Raw genomic sequence first — 20,599 nt, 5'->3', positions numbered from 1 at the left:
ATGGAGTTATACAAAACTAAGCAACTGAATTGAGGCTTCTTTTCTAAGTCAGTCAGTTGCTCCACATGGCGAAGTTTTAAAGGAATACCAGGACTACCCTGTTTTACTATGCTGTCTTAAAAAGTCCCTTTTGTAAAAGATAAGAGATGGTGTCATTATGAAATGGAAATGCTTGCTCAGCCAAGCATCAGAGCAATGCAGCTTAGAGTAAAATTGAAGTTGCTAAAGCTTTGACCCAGATATGCTTCAAATACCTTCAGTATCTTTTTATTCACGTTTTCTGTTACTGAAAGAAAATAGATGCATTTTCCCATCTTATTTTCTGTACTAAAATCAAAATAGGCTGAATACCTTTATTTGTGATTAGCACATATAGTGCCTGCCTTTGCTATTCATCTTGATAACTGTATCTTTCAGGAAGACCTTCATGTTTTTATTCTGTTTGGGGTTTTTTTTTGTTTTTTTTTTTTTTTTTTGAATTGTGGAGTTTGAGCTTAAAAGTGAAGAAAAAACATACCATAACCAAGGGTATTTTTCTTTAGCTAGATGTATCTATTTCATCATATTAAAAGATGAACAAAAAGCATCACAGATTTCTTTATCAGTTTCTTCTGGTGATAGGTAGGATTCTTATACAAGCTGGCATGCTTAGTTAATAGTTTGACAGTAGAAAAGGAGCAGAGGAAGGAAGAACAGCTGCACATTTCAACATTTGTACCAGTTTGCTTAAGCAGCTGAACCTTGTAATAAGTAATGTGAATACTGGAATTGCCGGTGAAGAATTTTCGACAGATTTTTCATCTAGGCTTGTGAGTATTTAACATATATACAATATTATTACCTAGTTTAGAGTACTAAAAATATGAACCACAATAAAGGCAAAGTCAGTGCTCAGGTCTGTCTTTACTGGCATTGAGAGAAAAGCCTTACAGCAAACTCAAGACCTTTTTTTTGGAAGCAGCCTGTGTGTTGGCATGCTTAGGGAGTCTGTTTATAATAGCCTAAAGCCAATTAACCTATTGTAATAAAATGGTGTTCATTTTCTCTTATCCTTGACAACTTTTTGCTCAAAAGCATAGGAAGTAATTAAGAAAGAATATGACTTTTATCTTCAGAGGAACTGCGATGATGGCCATAAAAGGGCAGGAGTGGGCTGCAGTTTGGTAGAAGTTCTGATAGGATATGGATTTTCAATATGCACAGTTCTCCATGTCAGCAAAACCAGGTCATTACAGTTTTCTGTGACATTCATAACTAATTTAATGGAAGTCCTGATATAATATGCTGTTTAAGCCATAACCATTTTGTAATTGAAGTCTCAGTTCAAATGGTGACTGTGGCAATATATTTTTAGTTTCAAAATGGGCCTTTTGACTTCGTACTGTGTTGCAAAGTCATTTTCCCCTATAAATATGCATTTCATAAAGAAGTGATTGGAGATCACTCCAACTCAAAACTCTAAAACCAGAAAAAATATTTGCTATAATCAGGTCATCCATTATTACATATTTTTTCCTCCTTTTTGTTGCAATTTATTACACAAAGTATTTCAAATGTAAGACAAAACAACTAAACTTTTAAATTGAACATGAAATGGCCACACTGTGCTTTTGTGCCTGCACAGCCATGGGGTGTTGGTGACACTTGAAAGAACTTTATACATACCAGAGAGGTCCCAGAAACCATAAAATGCTTCAGTATATAAAAGATTACCCTTAATGGCTTCCTTATAAAGCACTCATTTTCATGATTTTTTTTTTTAATGCAGAAAGCTTTTATTTCTGAAGCTAATTTGCATACTTATTTTGCAATTTTTGTTGGGTATAGTTTCATGTTGAGAGTTCCAGCCTTCTTGCACTTTTCAGTTATTGAATTATAAAAGTAATATCTATCCAGGGAAATCAACACACATATGAAATTAGAGTGATGTCAAAAATTACTTGATTTTAATGGCTGCATTACCCACACTTACTATTGCAGATTCCTCATTTTCTTCTTGAAAGTCCTGTAATTAAAAGAATGTTGCTGCTGGAATTGAAAAAAATTGTGCCACCCTGTCCTCTATGAATATAATTCAGGAGATGACAGGAGATGAGATAAAAGTCAATAAAAAGAGAATTGTTTATTAAAAAGATCTAATGTTACAAGAACAGTACACAGGAACTATTATATTACTGTGTCTTCCACATTGTATATATCATTATATATAGCATATATACAGATTGTATACAATATATCTAACATTTTGATATGGGCCAAGACAGTATCCTTTTTTTTTGCTCTACAAACAAAATTTCTTTCTAATTATTTTTTCCAAAGAGATCTTGTGTCATTATACAAAAATACAGTCTCCTTAGTGATGCTAGACTGCACTATTACAATCTTTTACATGAAAAAGGAAAGAGCTTTCCTTTGCAACTAAAAACTAATATGTCGTGATGAGGAAACGTCTTCTACAAAGCAACAAATAGGTAATACATAGGTACTTAAACATTTAAAACATGTTTATTAATATATTTAAGATGCAGAATACATATTCTGTTTATGCTGAATATAAAACATACCCTTTTTGTCCCTGCAATACGACTACATTACCTGATGGTATGTTCAGTATTTCTGTTTGTATCTTTATATTAGAGATTGAGATATACCTTGATGCAGCTCTGCCTCCTTACCAAAATTCCATTCTTCTTATAAAGCATAGCCATTTATTGATTCAGAAAGTTGTTTAACAAAAATGCCACCAGCAGTGACTGTAACCTTTTTGAATACTCTGAAAGGAACTGCATTGACAAACAACTGTATAAAAAGTAGAGGAAATTATGCCTAAATAATTTATAAAATAGCCATTTTGCTTTTTGGTTCATCACTTTATTCTTGTTTATTTAACCTTTCAAAAAAACGATGGCTTGCTAATGCAATTTCTCTGCAAGTAGCAATGCTGCTGTTTTACAAACAACAGCAGGTAGTTATTTTCTGTGAGTCTGCTTTATCAGCAAAGTATATTCCACCTTCCTTTCTTTGATCTCAATGGCTTTTCCAGAAGCAGAGATATAGAAGGTCTCCTGCCTACACCTACACTCTATGCTTGGCTAGCTATCTGCCTTTGTTTTCCTAGCAACATGGTGACTAAGTAAATTTAAAACTTATTTTTTAAAAATTATTTAAAATACTAGTGGGTAATAAAGATTTGAGTTGAACCATGTCTGGAAAATTTTACTGATAAAACAATCAAGAGAAATAAAAAAAATTAATCATCAGTCAGCTTTTACTAACCAAGCATTTGATCTGTGTTGTGCTTTCTTGGCTACTATTTTAAAGCTGCTAAGAAAGAGCACAGTTAGAGTGTACTAGCTAAAATCCAAGTATTATTTTGCTAGTGACAGGGCAAATAATAGCATTTTAGACCCAGAACCCATCAAACAAAATAGATTTGCATAACGCTTTTATATGGATGGACAGCTAGAACTATGGTATTAGGACTTTCCTGTTAAATTCTTTTGACTTGATTTTTCCCAGGCAAGGCATGGTAGTAAAACATTCTCCCTCATAACACCGTGCACATCATAATTGTACAAACATGCACACCATATACCCTGGGGATCATTTTGATTCAGGTACCAATATGTGGAAAGGCCTTCAAATGTAAAAAAATTGTCCAAAATGTCTATTGAGTGAAAAATTGGTACACCAAAAAGTGGGATTAAAACTGATAGCACAGTCTCTACAAGAATAATTTCTAGTGAGTTATAGAAATAGAGCCAATTAGCAAAATAACTGAAATGATACTCAGTAGCACGTATCCAAGTATTTTTTTTTCAGACACAGCATTCTCCAAAATATATCTACTGGAGTCTATATATGTGAATGATTACATTCCAAAAAATGTTAATGTTGTCTCCATAATATGCTTTCATATATACTTCAACTTGATTGCCAAATATATAAAGCACAGGATGTTACTAAAAAATGGACACAGAGGAAAAAACGTTACAACTGAGAAGTGGTTGGAAAAAGTAGCTTTATCTCCTTGCATTGCTTTTATTTGTCCACTTAGCACCCTAATGTATATCATGTTTAAATGACCAGTGGAGTTTTCTTTGTCATATGCATAAGGATTTGATTTTTTTATTTGCTATTGAAAATAAATATTTTATTCATTTCACTTTAAATCATGTGGTATTTGATAAAAAGCAAACTTGTTTCCTTTTAGGTTTGTGTTTAACCATTTTCTGTTTACCTTGCAATAAAATAAATTACTTTTCTGCTCCATTTTGCCACTTTCTGAGTGTGCTGTCTAGTACTGTATTGACAATTCTTTTTGCTGATGAAATACATATTCATACATTTTCAGAAGAAAGTCTCTGTACTTTTGCAGTGGGCTGTGTATCTAAACCATATTTTTCTCTCATCAGTAGGAACAGCCAGCCATAGGGATGCAAGAACAGTATCTGACAATGCTGTATCAAACTCTGCTCTACATTTAAAAAAAGATTTTTTCCCAAAGCAAACAGATGTACTGTACTAGACACCACTGTTAAAAACACCTAATGATACATGACTGGGGTCACCAAAATCAAACATATTTAAAAAGGAAAGTACGTTTCATTTGACAGAAATTACCTTTGTTTACAAAAGTTTATTACATACAATCTGCATATTTTTGGCCCAAGAAGTGTCCCCTCCCCAGAAGACTTTTACAAATAAAGAAGAGAAAAAAACCTGATGAATTTTTGACCGTGTCTCCAACACTCCTCTAAGTGCACCACAGGCATTTCTATGGGTCTTTAAGCATTAGCTTGGGTTTCCAGTTTCTCCACGGACATAAAACTCAATCCCTTGGTGTCATCAAGTTAAAGCAAACAAATAACAAGAACAACAAAGTCTGCAGTCTTCACCACGAGGCTGAAGGAACCATCAGTGCCAAAAGCAATGTTACAGAGGACGAGGAAGTAGACAACACATGTAAGGTGGATTGAGCACTTGTTACTTTTCCTCCTGAAATGAGAAGGAAAGTAATTAAGGAGCAAGTGACACAAACAGTCTTAGTATATTTAGGTACTAGATTTTGCCCCAAACTTGTATTCTGTTACACTCAGCAAAACCTAACTTAGGCAATGGTTTACCATGCGATTGCAATCACGGTATAGACTCCTAGGCAGACATAAGGAAATCAGGGATCTTATGATGATATCTACAGCGACTTGTATGCTGAATCCTCATATTCAGTCTGCAAGTGAGTGGGAAATAAAAAAAAATAGTTGTGGTTTTATGCCTTAATCCCTCAGAATAATTAGGCTGCAGAAGATGCCCTGAGTCACAATCACAAATCTTCTTCCTGGAACAAGGAAGGAAAGCTAGCCCTTGATCTTGATTGTCCAGAGCGAAAAGTGGGCTTTTGCCCAGTAGCCCAGCAGTCCTTTAAGAAGCCAGGCTAAGGGGAAATGTGCTATGGGCTGGCGGTGGCAACAGATTACAGTATGGGAAGGGAACCAGACTGGGTTTCTTTGGACAGTTGTCCTAAGTGGAACTGGTCTGTTGCGCAAAGTCTAATAAGAAAACTATCAGGTCATTGAAGGAATTAAAGATTTTGTGGGCTGGAGTTATAGTTCAAAAAATACATAAAACAAATATTCTGTGGAGTTGGTGTCTTCTGCATTCTGATAATAACACTGTAGTCTGTGACTAGACTGGAGTTGAAATTTTTTGTCTAGATCCAAGTTTCAAGCTCATGCCTTTTGGATATTACTTCTTAAGGACTAGAAAACAGTGTTTAGTAAAATTTTAGTTTGTTGTCAGAAAGTCAGAATTAAAATGCTTTGTTGAGTTTAGGCAAAAGGCAATGTTATTTTCTGGTTGTTCTTGCCACTAATGCTTCCATCCCCTTCTTACCTGTGTAATATTGATACTTTAGATTCTTTCAACATACTGCAGTAACTGAGGAAATAGAAGCTAGACATCATAATTTACTTCATGAAAATATATTAATACTGTAATATGTTAATAATCTGATAAAGTAGTATCTACCTAAGGGAGTCAATGTAACCTACAGAGAAATTCAGCTTATTTTAAAGCAGGCACATACATGGAGTTCAGCTGCCTAAATGCATGCCATTTCAGCTGTGTTAGTACATCTCTGGCTGGTGGTCCACAATTATGTTCCGCATCACATCTGCCGGCTTTGTGCAAATGTTTGGGATACCTTAGGACATCTCAGATGTCCCTTTGTGCCTATGTCTGAATATTCAAATTCAGAAGATCAGCTGAATTGCTCTCTAGGCTCCACTGTTCAGTCTGTATGGATTATATCTCAGCTGACCATAATGTTATTTGAAACACCTAGTGCACATGTAGACGTCTGCAGCTCAATTAGATTTCCAGGTGTTATCCTAGAAAAGGAGAGGTTTCCTGTAAATCCTCTGCTTTGTTCATCAGCCCCACATGGGTGCCTCAGATACACTTGAGCATCTCAAATGGCACTAGAATCCTTTGTTTCAGCATAGAACTGAAGACTCTGATTAATGATTTTATCTAATAGCTCGAGAACTTTTTTTCAGGTAGAGAATAATAGGATTATTGTAATGAGCATTGCTGTAATTACCACTTTTTCAAATATAAATGAAACCTTACCTGAAAAAGATGGAACTCTGATCTGGGGGCTTGCAGTTCCATCCCCTCCTTCACTGACTGCACAGACCTCAATGATGTAGACACCAACATCAGGAAGAAGTACCACCGCAGAGGTTTTCTGTGTTTCTATAACTTGACTGTTGCTCTGGCCTTCTTGCCTAAATAATACCTATGGTCAATAAAGTAGACTGTGGTCATAGTGGTCATTCAAGTTATGTATCAGACATTTTGTGTAGTTAATTCAGTCACTGCCATGTCAACTGTTTCATGCTTTCATTAAGGATTTCTTGACATTACATTTGAACAGCCATCTGCTTTTACTGTCCCCTCCCCTGAATCACTTTAAAACATTAATAGCAAAGTATATTAGCAATTAATGAACGTGAAAGGACATTGATTATGATCCAAAGCTTAGTTATAGCATTTGCCCTCTGCAGCATTTGGTGTTACACATTTTTTCTCAAATATTTCTTCAAAATGTATTTTGGATTCCATCTGATCCAAATTTTTATCACCGAATTTATCATGTAGATATTCCATTTTTGGTTCAAGAACTGACTCCAAATGTAAATAAAATGCCCTAAATAATGTCCTTACTGTGTTTAAATTAGCTGGCTAAGTCAGCTGAGAATACCTCACATCTGTCCCTGCATCTACTGTGAAGCTGAATACAAGCTTATGGCATGTGGGAGGAAAGCAAGTGAGCACATAGCTGTCTTTTGGGTACTTCTGCATAAGAGTTTCTGTTCCCAGACAAAATTGAAAAGGTTAGAGAGGAGTAAAAAACCAAAGTACACACTCAACATTTTCAGAATCTCAACTGTTCTGATAAAGGTTAGTCCAGTTTCTGATTTATTTGAACCATTTTACACTTTCTTGGTGGTATTCCCTGATGTATCAGAGGGAGTATCAGGTTGTAGTCCATAGAAATGATTGTATATATCCTTCAAAAAATCCCTCCCCCCATTTAAAAATGTTGAAATCATTCTGCTTTGAAGTAAAAGATTGCAGTGAATTCCACTGCTTTTTAATGCTTGTTATTTAAGAGTTAATCTGGATTTTACTCTTTAAAACTTCAAAATTTCAAATGCCAGATGTTACCATCACTGATTGTTGAACATCATCAACATGATCACAAAACAAACCAGAGTACTTGTGTTTCTGGTCAATAAAAATATTAATTTTAATGCCATTTTAAGATGCCTTATTCTTCTGCATTTCTTTAAATCCTACTGCAAACAGAATTAAATTGAAGTGTTACTAGGAATTTCAGTGCAGGCTGTCTTACTAATAGCCACTTTTGAGTCAGATATGATGAACTGATCCCCTCATACAAAGCTTAACCAGCTTATAATCAGTTGAAAATCACAACACAGAAAATGTTGGGATATTTTACTCTCTGCGATTTCATTTATTGCTTTTCATGGTGAAAACTGGTTGCAGACAGACTGTATAGCATACTTCACTTACAAAGAAAAACAAGAAAGGGAAAAAAAGCCAACAAGGAAAAGGAGTAGCTGTTTGGAAGAGAGTAAGGTGAGCAAGGAAGAGGAAGCACTGACCTTGTATCCCATTACATCAGATTCATTAGCTAGAGGTCTGACTGGCTCCCACCCAAGAGAGACGTGAGAGCCATCCTGTATCCACATAATATTGCTTGGTGCTTGGCTGGGAGCTAAGAACAAAAAATAACATGTGCATAAATATGTTTTATAAGTAGTTTCTTTAAAATAATATATATTTCAATCTTTTGTTACATTTACAACTGGTTGTGTTAGCAGGCTCCCAGCTTTACTGGAATTTTGCAAGTTTGTTTTTATTCCCCCACCAGAATTGTCATTTAATAGATTGCAGCATGTTTACTCAGCCCACCCCATAAGCTCCATAGAGCTTATGAACTTGAAGTCTTTTCTTTCCCTTGTTAAAAAAGCCTTGTTTTCTAGGAAGATTACCTTTCTCATGAATGCAAAGTCATATGAATTCATGTCCGAATATCAAAGCAAAGCCATGAATCAAAACTATACATTATTCCTGATTATTATATACTCTTATTAAATGAAAGTCCAAGAGGGGCAGAGGTTGTTCCCTGACTTCTCCCTTTGGGCAAAGGTAGTGAGATCACTTACGGGACTTCTTGGTTGCTGCATGCACAGCAGCGCTAGGTGGTCCGTACCCTGCAGTGTTGTACGCCCTCACCGTCAGGTGATATAATGTGTTTCCCTCTAATCCTGTCAGGAGAATGGATGACTCATTTCCCTCAGTTTTAACTTTTTCTGCTGCTTCCTCCTGTTCCATGTCCTTCCAGTAACCAACCTGCCAACAAGCAACCAAATGAAAGATTAATATAAGCATCTGCTAAGCTCATGATTCCAGATGCTCATACTTGCTATCCTGTGGAGTGTCTTTTTGCAGTTTCTGCCTTTTGTCTGATCATCAGGCTCTTTTAAACACGTGGATTTGCAGCCTAAGCTCAGAGCCAAGCAACGCTCACTCCTTCAAAATGGTGAGAGTCAGAATAGCATGGTATTACCTGAAACGCATTGAATTACTGTGGACTGTCACAAGGAGATGTAACTTCAAGATGGAAGAGCAGAGGATGAACATTCGCAGGGAGTCAAAAGTATTTCAGAGAATTCAAGGAGAGCTCATCCTCTGACAGATCACCAGAATATCTACCTTCACCCTGGAAAGCTCTGACCACATCAGTCAAGAAGTGCTGTGAGCAATATTTCCCTCCTGGTTCTGTGCAACTTAGAGCCATGAGATTTCTTATAAGTGTAATGAATAGGAAATGACAGAACACCAAAGAAAATCTTTCATTCACCATAAAAATTCTTATCTGAAAAAAAAAAAAAAGGAAGTGGGTTCATTTTTAGTTCTTGGATATAAACAGGTCTCTGGTAATTGCAATTTTGATAGTATGTTTGACTCTTCCTTTTCAGACATAAACCCCATAAATTATCTTTGGTGGTTCTTAATTTGTGTTTCTGGTATGTGCACTGAGTTTATCATCATCTCAGAGAGGTTATAGAGCTGAGCTTGGAAGATGACTAGTCTCTTTCCACAGGTATCAAGTATTTGCAGGGCATAACTGGAAAAATGCAGTACTGTCTTTTTAATGTATCTAGGTGACCTACACAAGTAAAGTGATTCTTATGGGGCCCTATTTTCCCTAACAGGAGATGTCACTGATGTGCCATTCAAAGACCTATATTCAACTTACCGTTATTTCTGCTGAGATCTACTTGCATTTATTCCACATTTTGACCTTTTCTGTGAAGCTGGTTATTTCATAATAAGTTATTCACATTATATCTAGATAACTTTTCCTCTGAGAGAAAGGTCATGGACAATACCGCACTACTGTGAATGTACCCCAGAAAATGGTGAACCAAAAAACCCCAAGTAGTTCGTAGGAAAATAAGACCAATGAGTACAATGCTGACCTTTTATAATTGCACTAGGACTGCCATATTAAAAAAAAAAAAAAAAAAAAAAAAAAGTCTAGAAAGACCTGGCTGCAAAAATACACATTTAAGGTCATATCTTCACTTGAGTAAAGTGGCTCTGTTAACTTTGATCTAGGGTGTATCAGTTTGTGCTGACTCAAAGTCTGCTTTTTCAATTGTAAAATTAATCTAAGTACCTTTTTTGTGTGCTTGTGTTATCTCATGTTAAAACGCTGTTGCTTTAATTCTTAGGTTAATTACAGCTTAGACAGCAAATCTAGCCGTAGTCACCACTTGCTGAAATGTGTGATTCACTGAGGTATTTTGCTAGCTGAATGCTTGACCAGCCCTATTGATATGTAAAATAACACCTAGTCACATCTTTCTTGGAAAGAAAAAAAGAATAAACAACCATTTGTTCACACAGTAGGACTGAACCTCCAATGTTTATTATCTCTTGGGTAGTCAGATTCCTTTCATTTTACTTTGACTGCATCTTTACAAACGTGACACTGACACTACAGTGGTGAGAGCCACATGGCATTAGGCACTGTACAAACAGGCAGTGAGCAAACATGTATGTCCTGGAGTTAAGTTAGTGAAGCTCTCTGAGTATCCAAGAGGCAAATGGTCAGAAAGAAAAAGTGACTTGCCCAAGGTTGCACAGGTGGAGAGTAGCAAGGATGGAAAAGCAACTGAAGAAGTGAAATCCTGGTTCTAGAAAGCCAGGAGCAAAATCGTAAGTAGCTGAATAGGCCTTGTTATTTATTCACAGGGCACACCACATCTCCTGTGAATGCAATGTGCAAGACAGTAGACAGCCTGCCAGCTTTTGCACTGAAGCTTTCTTTTTTAGTATAAAGAATTTATGAAAACCTGATTTTCCAAAGACTGGTATTAGAACTACATAGGTATCTACTTTGTGAGTGTGGAGGAAAGCTAGGAGCATAGCTCATCCATTTTGATACTTTTTGTATGTTTGGAAATGGTTTCCACCACTGCTTATAAGGCATTATCACATTGGATGCTAATTATATTTTGCACGTGTGAAGTCTGCAAAAATAACCGTAGCATATTCCTTACCAGTTCTGCTGCACTGTTCCCCTTTGGCAAAGGAGTATTCTTGGGGGGATGGATATACTGTATCACTTGGGGGGATGGATATACTGTATCAAGCACCAAAAGCATGAAACACAGTTGGGCAATGCTTCTGTCTCAGTTTCTTCTGTACTTCAAAGCCCTTAAGTGTTTGGTTCCCACTTTTACAATTCCCCTTAAAGTTTTGCCAGGTGAGTTTGGACCCTGATCTCAAAACATGCTTTTTTCTTTCTTTTGCAATGCATGCATCCATTTGTTGATGGCCAAATGAACAAAAGGAAAAAGTGGTTATAAAAAAAAAAGAACTAATGATTGTTGACTGAGGTCAATGCTGGGGGAACTTACATCAGTTTGAAACAGAATCAAGATACTGCTGGCTTTTAAAAGTGGTGGATGTAATTCTTAAAAGAGAGGTTTTGTTTATTTACATTTCCGTGTATTTGTTGTTTTTTTTTTTTTTTTAAATCTTGCTATTTTCTATAACCTTAATTTATACTGCTCAGAAGGGATTTACCACACTTAGAATAGATTTTCATTAATGATAACTTTGAATATTGATACACCATGAAGCATAAATCACAAGAGTAGCCCATATTTGAAAAATGAAATAAAAAGGGGGGAAAAACATTTGCTCTGTTTAATGCATTATTGTTTGTTAGGCTTTAAATGTTTGCTGGTCTTCCTGCTGGTTTTCATTTAGCCAAAGCATAACAAGCTTTGATATCTGATTCCCAGAAACCTATGTCTTTTTGCTGGAGAGAAAGCAATAATGATATTTAGACAACTGAATAGAGGAGATGCAGGAACATGTAACCTGCTTTGTCCTGATTGTGGGTTAAGCAATCGTTAAAAGTAAATCATCACGTTAAAGATTTGTTAAAGATTCTACCTCTAATACTTAACAGACCACTTCCTTGAAGTTTTAGGCTAAAAAATATCTTAAATAATATTAGTCTTTTTCCCAAATTGGTTTCTAGGGTGTGCATACTTTGGTATAAATTAATCTGATCTAATTGCAGGCTGCCTTCTCCAAATTCAGTAGTCAGAGTTATTGTCCACATACTCTTTCTGTTGGCCATGAAGAGCTAAAGCTACAAATCAGGCATATCAAGCAAGAGCCTAAATTAGGTAGGATGAATTAAAGTGGGTGAAACACACAAATTTTCCTGGGCTTTCTGATGATTTACCAACATTAAGAGCACCTATGTAGCTGAAAATGAACTCAAAGAGATCTCAAAGTTCAGAAATTGTTAGGGGACGAAGAGCAGTGAGCTGAAGGAACTGCTACTAGCCCTGAAAAAAACCCATACCATGGTTCAGAATTCATAACAACTATTTTAATTATCATTATCAGAAAATCTATCAGTGCCTTGAACTGGCATATGGAATTCATGCAAATGTTAGTGCAACAGTAGAACTAAGCAATTAAGACAGGAGAAGAGGTGCTTTTTGTATCATCTCAAGACATTTGTGTGACTGTCTCTCAGAACAAGATGAGGCACTCCTGCAAAAAGGTCGAACAGCCTCAGTTCCTTCCCTCACACCAAAACAGATGTTGACTGAAAAGAAGAAAGAAAACACTGTTCAGTACTCCTAGGTTCTGGGGTCGTCTCTGGAGTAGCTTGCATCCTCCACCTCTTTCCTCAGGTACTTTCTTCTCCCACAGTCCTGTGCACACATGGGATGAAAACTGATATTGTACCTCATCTTGAGGACTACCAAATATCTAGCAAAAATTTCTTATGAAAAATCAATAATTATCTAGGTTTCTCACTTCAGGTAGTAGAAAGTTAATAATCTTGTAACAAACTGTTCATGATACAGACATTGCAAAGGTTACAGCTCTCTTGCGGCCCCCGTGAGACATCTAGGGTGTGATCCTGATCCATACCTTAAGGAATTGAAGAGCAGTAGCACTGCTCTGCTGCAAAATCCTGCTTATAGTTTTCAGGATTTTAGAGGGGTTTGAGTCAACATATGAGTAACTTCATAAGCAAAATTGGCTCATATATCAAACTATCCAATGGCTGGCTCATTTTGTGTTTGGAAAAATTCATTCCTTCCAAAAGTAAGGTCTGGTGCAGTGATATTCAGGCTGGTGAAACACCAGTTCCTTTTTTATGTCCTGCTTTACCAGACTTAGGTCAAAACATCTATATGCTCTTTCTAAATTATGTCAAGGTATAATTCACTGAATTAAAAAAAAAATACAGTACCTATAGAAGTGATTTTCTGTTCCACTGCAAAAATAAAGTACATCTAAGAAAAAGAAAAAACTTGAATATTTATCTTTGAAAAGACAGAATATAATATAAACAAGTTACTATGTGAAGTAATTGTCTCTGAAAATCGCAGTCAAGTTTTTCTATTTTTTATACTTTTTTTCTGCAAGTTGATCTTTTGATTATGTTAATCAAGCTCCTATCTCTTGGGCAAATTCCAATGAAAAAGACATGAGCTTTGTGGTCTATACTTAGCTATTAGCCTTGGTTTTCTGGGAAAGAAAAAAAGAAAACAGAAATATCTTTTCTCCTAGCCAGTAATTCTTTCTTTTTCTCTTCCCTACCAGTACTGAGTGACAAAGAAAATATTGCCTAGGGCTGAAATAGATTTTATAACCTTCAGGTTATGGATTCTAAACAATAAGTATGAACTGCACACTGTATTTTTCTACCATTCTGCAAAGTTTTCAAGCTACTTTAACAGTGTATAGCTGGCATATGTTTAGTAAGGTCGGGCGGACAGCTGACAAACCTGTACTGAAGTCAGGAATAATATGTGCTTTGGAAGATGCAAATGACTACAGCAAACCTTGCATAAAACTCATGTGACATAACAGTTAACACTGCCTTTCAGCAATGACAGTGTGAAATTGGACAAGTTACTTTGCCTTTCATTACTCCTTAGTACAAAGTACAGACAGGGCTGGAGTGAATATGGGTCACTGCGAACTTGTCCATATGTAGTAGATGTTCTGTCATTTGTGTTGATTACAGCCCAAACATTCAAATGCTATAAAAATAGCTCCCCACACCCCCCCACCCCCACCCCCAACCTTTATAATGGTGTTGATAAAAGGCCAGGAAATGTGAAGACCATATAGGTGGTTGTCACCGCTGTGGTGACTGCAGGCAGAATACAAATTGAGACATGAAAACAGAGTGGCTAGTCAGATTATTTTACATTCAGTTTGAATTGAAGGAAACATTTTACTTATGGACCACAATCATTCTACATTAGGAAGTAATTGTTTAAAAGAGAGAGAGAGAAAAAAAAGATGAATCATTCTTCTTTTTATCACAGTCACTGGATTTCTTTACATTAGCTATTTGCTATTTGTAGATGAAGGTAGTACTGTGGGTTATGTTCTGCACTTTACTAAATATGATAAAACTTTCTGAATCAATTTTAAAATTAAAACAGTTTTCACAGAAGCTGAAAAAAGTGAGTCATATAGAAAGCATAAAGCTGCTCCATACATTTTTTTTGGGGGTGGGGAGTTTAACCCCAGTGTCTTGCTATCCAGAGTCCTTCTTTTTTTCACTGAGGGGATGCTTTAAAGAGAAAACTGTCAATATGCTAGCAAAATTGGGCTTATAATGTGGGCTTAGTGTTCCTAAGCGAATACTGTAATGCACTGACTCACTATACTGATCCGATAAGTCATTATCTCCTTTTTGATGAAATCCTTCACAAAAATGGAACTGAAAAGATCTAGCAATATTGTCCTTGGATTGTGTTCTGTCCTGCGGAATTATGCAGGAGAGCAGCATTTACTCTTCTGTTTATTGAGTAAGGGCTGCTCTGATCATAATTCTTCTTGGGAATGAGGACAGAAAAGAGCAAACTACTCCCTGAAAGATTCATCTGTCAGAAGGCAGGCAGAGAAATTCTGGCTAAATGAACAAATAGGGAAAAGAGGGGTGGGGGGATGGGGGCAGAAAAAAAGCACCCTTCTCTCCCCAGATAAAAATAGTACCTCAGAAGGCTCCTTTAATTTCCTCATGGGACAAGGAGGAAAGGAGCAGTAAAGTATTTTTATTTTTATATTTCATTTTTTTGTTCTGTCAGCTGCAGGTCCCTGACTTGAAATATTTACTCTGTAATCTTCTCACTAGAATCCTAAAATTAGTGTACAGCACAGTGAGGAGCCAAATTATTAATAAGGTTCAATGTTAATAACCCCTGCTGTATTAATAACAATTACTAAATTCATTCCTAAAACATCCATGAGAGACATAAAGCAGGTGAGTGTTACTGCTGGGGTCAGAGTACGCTGAACTCCAAAGGTCTAAATGCTTTACAAGACATTTTCTCTAATAGTCGGAGCCCGCTGTCCTGTGTGTAACAGCCATCTATCGCTAGGACACATCTGAAGATCTGTAGGGAGTGTTATGTGACAAGCAGGCAAATACAAAATATATTCAAGTTATGAAAGTTTCTAGGGTAATAATTTTTCAATTTTAGACAGAAAATCTATTTTTTATTTTTAAATATGTAAAACAAAGTTAATAGAACATTTTGGGAATCAATGTGATTGGTGGAATAAGGGTAAAACTAGTAGATATAATTTAAAAGACGTCAAGATACGTGAGAGGGAGTAAAAAAACTGCCACCTTTCTGAAGAGAAAAAGACAGGGTGCAGTGAGTAAGGCATTTCAGAGGATAAAAGACTGGCCTAGAAATTGAAGACAAAGGCTAGTGGCAGGTGGAACACTTCGATGTGGAGAGGGATAGCATCTGCAAGGTATCATCTCTATCAGGTGCAGTTTTGTTCTCTTTATATATAGCAGTTCTAATGATAAAATTGTTAGGTATCACTTTTGCTGCATGAAGCAAGCCATGTGCAAAGGGGTAAAAACATACTTAACATAAGGAAGGAGTGGGGGTAAGGTACAATGAGAGAGAACTGACAGAGAGTTTCAAGAGTTCAGCATGGAAATGTATATGGGAAAAAGAGACCTGGACAAATGAGAGACCTGAGGGGACATACCATAGTCACAGCCTGTTTTATGAGCATCTAAGCATCAAGAGGCTACAGCAGGCAGGTGAAAAAATGCTAACTGGCTGTGTCTAAGCTGTGGGGTATATGTGCTGACCTGGCCATGGCTGTCCAGCTTGAGGTTGTGCTGGAGAGTGTGGTGGCTCTGGTGCTGCCCAGAGACCTACGTTTCCTTCACGAGTCCATCAGTCCTCAGGTCTTGTCTGGACATGCTGCCCGGGAGATACTCTGTGCTAGTAAGTCACAAGATGTCTTTAAACATCCATATGATTGGTATCTGCCTCAGATCTACATGTTTACCCTCTTTTCACTGTTACTTGTAGAGTATCAGGAAAGAGTCAGCACCCTCTAAAGGACTAAAGCAGGTCAAATAACCTGCACCCCAAAATCAGCAAATGGAGTCTAGCTGAGCTATTTGATGAGGATTAGCATAGCCTGAACCACAAGGTCAGGACGGTTTGTGGTGACCCCCGAGGATGGTTTTAGTCCTAGATCTGAACTGTTCCTGGAGATGTGGATTATAAACGGGATCCAAAGCTACAACCGGATCCAAAAGTGCAAGAAGGTCAATTGCCAGGGCCAGTTCTCTTTTCCCAGGTCAGGGAGGGCTGCCTCTGAGTAGAGCTTTATTTGAGGACTGTTTGGCTCTTGCTTCCCCTCCTGACATCTGACCTTTTATGATCTGCCCAGCAGATGTCCCCCGGCCACTGCGGGATGACAGCACATGGATGGCAGAGGATCTTTCTTTGCTCTGTGTTGATTGTTCTCAGTAAATAGCAAGTTTGAACTGGTCACTTAGAGCTGGAAACGGTGAATGCCTAATCTTCCCCAGACTGTGAAAGAGGCATGCTGGGTCACTTGCATTTCTTTCAGCTCTTTTTGAAGTGTCAAAGAGATGTTATAAGAACTGGTGTTGAACAGTTTTCAAGCACAAATAAATAAAAGATATTCCGGTGCTATAGCTGCGGCCGTTGTTCCACAGCTAGTCATATGTATGCTAAACCAAGCATAATTTCTGTTGAAGTTTCACTACCACACATGTTAACAGAATGCAATGCTAGCAAAAGTAACAAGACTTCTCATTATGATATTCTGTGTTCATACCTCAAATCCCTGTGGTCTTCCTAGACTTTCTTTAATATGTTTCCACGCAACAAGAATCTCTGATACAGACAAACTTGTAGCTTTGACATCGATGGGAGCAGCAGTGGGTTCTGTATTAAGAAAAATTGAAACAATAAACCTCCGCTGTAACAGCTTGTATTTATCAAAACCAGTCCATCTGAAACTGTCATTTACTTCCTTTATTCTACCTTAATACCCACAAGAAGGTATGACACTTAGAAGGAACATGAAAAACTCAACAAGATGAAGAGATTATTATTGTTGCATTTCTTTATTTGTGTCATGCTACATCAATATCTCACCGCTGATGATGGGCACAGTAAACTGTGACAGAATCTCGTCTATGACTTTTTTTTAAAAAAAAAACCTGTAATGTTTGTAAATGCCCCCCCTCCACGCACCCTTTCACAGCCCTTGATCAGCCTAACTTCAGCAGCAAATGGAGCATTCATTCTCTTCCTGGGTTTTTAGTGCCATTTTGTCAGCTCAGGATGAGTGATACCTTGCTAGGGTGCTCAGTCAGTCCTGCTCCAGGGTTATGCAGTGTAGAGAAGTGATACTCAGAGCTGTAGTGAAATGTTACATCAAAGAAAATTTTAGGACTGTGTTTTTACTTCCTTGGAGTCTCAGGCTCCAGTGTTTGGGACATGCCATCTTCTCTCTACTGTGAAGTGTTTACTGTTTTAAGTCTGGGATGCACACTAGAAAAGTGTGCATGAAGACCTATGATTCGTCCCTCTGATTACCTGTGTTGTTACCGTTGGCCCTATGTCTGTATTTCTATCTCTTTGCTATTCACAGGACACTCTGCAGTCCTAGCCTCCTGGTAATGTGGAGCAGAGGACCTTCCCTGCCCTCCAACCAGGATGGGCATCCTTCAGGGCTGCTGGGGTATGGCCAGGGTGCACAGTGGAGGCTTAGGGCTGCAGGAAGCCTTACATATCGCACCTGCCCAACAGTGCTGCCACAGACATGTTTTGCTTTTCACTTTCATATCATTAAACACTTTACAGAGGTCTAACTGTTTCTGTTGTTGGGAATTTGGGTAAATGTAAATAGAGGTCTGTCACGACAGGCCATTGAGCATACCACTAATTTGTGTCACCAGTGAGTGCATTGGGAGTGAAGAGTGTCCAAAAATTGTCACATATCAAACTGAGATATGAATTAAGGAAATCTTCTGGTTCTTTTGCTTTATTACCTAAATATTACTGAAAATTTGCTTAAGACAAGCTGTGGAGACAAGGCTTGAACGCAGTCAGTGAAGCACACAGCAGCAACATTTCTCTGCCATTCTGATGTAGTTCACTTGCTCAGCAAAAATGTGAATTCAAATTCCCAGCAGTCGCAGAGCCTGTGATTTCTTCCTTGGCCTGATGTTCTTCATTACATTTCTAATGTGTTGATTTGCTCTTGAAGGGCAGGCAGAGGTCTTGGCTTTTATGTTATAGTGAGGCACATCAAAGAGTTTTTTTAAAAATGTTTTTTTTGGGGCTCATTCAACAAGGTTAGAGAAAAGGAGTTTCCTTACAAAACAGCCTGAGTTAAAATGACACATTTTTCTTAGTGATCAAACTCCTCAGTAAGCTGCCTAATATCAATCTTGACTCATTAGCTACCCTCCGCTCTCTGATCATATTGGAGGCATTGTTCTGGCACTACTGCCCTAGACTTTTTCTCTGACATGGCTTGTAAGAATTTTTCATCCTTTTTGATGTCAGATTTTTAATGTTTGCAGCTCTTTTTGATCTTCTTTTTTATTTACTTCTAAAGAAAAGAAGCATTTCTGATGTTAGGCAAAATGGTGTTTGCCAACAGTGAGTATTACTAATAAGTATAAAATATGTAGGAAACTTTTCAGGTAACGAAGAATAATAATAATAAAAAATATCTTCAGGAATAAGTGAAATGGTCTTCTGAATACAATACTGAAAGAATTGTGCTATGAAGAAATACATTCCTCATAATATGATTTTCTGTTCAATAGTTACATTCCGCTTTCTATTTTATGTGCTACTAAGATTTGTGTGGCAAAAGCTATTTTCTAGTTTTTGTATTATTGAAGCAATTACCTTGTTGTCAGAAAAGACTGCAGTGGGATAAATAATTTGAGATGTACACAAAATGTTGGTTGGCAGCCTTTACACTTTCTATAAATTTAGAAATCTTTTCCTCTTCATAGCATTCACTAGTGGTGGTTTATGTATTGCTCAGAATAGAAACACAGAATATATTCTGATATTTTTTAAAATTGGTTTCAACAAATGGAATAGAAATAGTTTTGAATTTTTTTTTTTATGTGAAGAAAATATATTTCTTACTTATCCAGAAATTATTCACTGCAGTTTCACTGATATTAGACATTGAGAATATAAGTGTTCAGCAAAAGAATGGAAATCATATATTTAGGAATAATGTATATTATGACTATCTGAAAGTTTATGGAGACTAAATAGCATTTTTTATTGATTTGTATAAGATGAGGTTCATATAACTTCTGGTGATATAATACAGTCTGTGGTTCACTCCAATGTCATGCTTTATTCTGTGTGTCTAAAATTAATGATAAGTTTGACAGGTTCATTAGGTTTTTCTATAATGGTCAATGATGTTATAATCATATTCTTTTCTTAATATCTTGGCATTATGCTAAACCTATAGGTGTCTGCCTGAGGTCATACTGCTTGAAAAAAAAAAAAGTCAACATCTTTAATGATCCATTTAATATTCCCTGATTGAATTAAAGATGCAGCACAGCAAGTTCTCAAAAGGCTGCGTGCAATGTCCATGAAAAAGTGTCTTTCCATGTGCTGCAATCACACTTTAAGAAAATATTCAGCTTGTAGATCTTTGGGATGGCTATAATAAAGCAGGACAAGGAATTATACTGCACTGATCTAATGTTCAGAGAGGGAATCCTGAATTTTGATACTGGCAAGTAAGAGAAAGAAGAGCTAGTTAATAGCCCTTACTGTGTCCTCCCTATTTATGACTATAAACAGATTTGTTTTTCTGAAAGATTTATCCTCAAAATTTCCACATGATCTAGCTTAAAAAACAAATCCAAAGGCCTATTAATGTTTATGTTGTTTCAGCTCTCCTGTGGAACAGAGCCTCTGCCAGGATTCCTCATACAATCAATTAATATCCATTTGCTTCTCATTTTGAATCCAGAAAGGATTTTTGCACACTTCCCTAATCCAAAATCTGAGCTTTCATTTGAAGCTAAGAACCTCAGCCTGGGTAATTGCATTATGCTCCAGGCAGCTCTGCATAGCTCAGACTTTGGGACTTC

The 20,599-nt window shown here is 36.9% G+C and overlaps 1 protein-coding gene across 4 annotated transcripts in view; it reads right to left on the bottom strand.

Annotated features, from left to right (window-relative positions):
- Positions 1–2,097: 2,097 nt before the first annotated feature.
- CNTN5 (contactin 5) overlaps positions 2,098–20,599 on the bottom strand; it is a 678,174-nt gene continuing 659,672 nt past the window's right edge. For all 4 annotated transcript variants that reach the window (XM_056329576.1, XM_056329574.1, XM_056329577.1 and 1 more), the window contains 5 exons: positions 17,284–17,393; positions 8,757–8,943; positions 8,193–8,305; positions 6,631–6,799; positions 2,098–4,998 (listed from right to left, as the gene is read on the bottom strand). In XM_056329576.1, the coding sequence (XP_056185551.1) occupies positions 4,895–4,998; positions 6,631–6,799; positions 8,193–8,305; positions 8,757–8,943; positions 17,284–17,393 (683 nt within the window). In that variant the 3' untranslated portion in view covers positions 2,098–4,894. The remainder of the gene's footprint in view (positions 4,999–6,630; positions 6,800–8,192; positions 8,306–8,756; positions 8,944–17,283; positions 17,394–20,599) is intronic.

Source organism: Falco biarmicus, chromosome 2, assembly GCF_023638135.1.
Source record: "Falco biarmicus isolate bFalBia1 chromosome 2, bFalBia1.pri, whole genome shotgun sequence".
Lineage (NCBI taxonomy): Eukaryota > Metazoa > Chordata > Aves > Falconiformes > Falconidae > Falco > Falco biarmicus.
The sequence above is the reverse complement of the archived record's forward strand: the minus strand, read 5'-3'. Positions and strand labels throughout refer to the sequence as shown.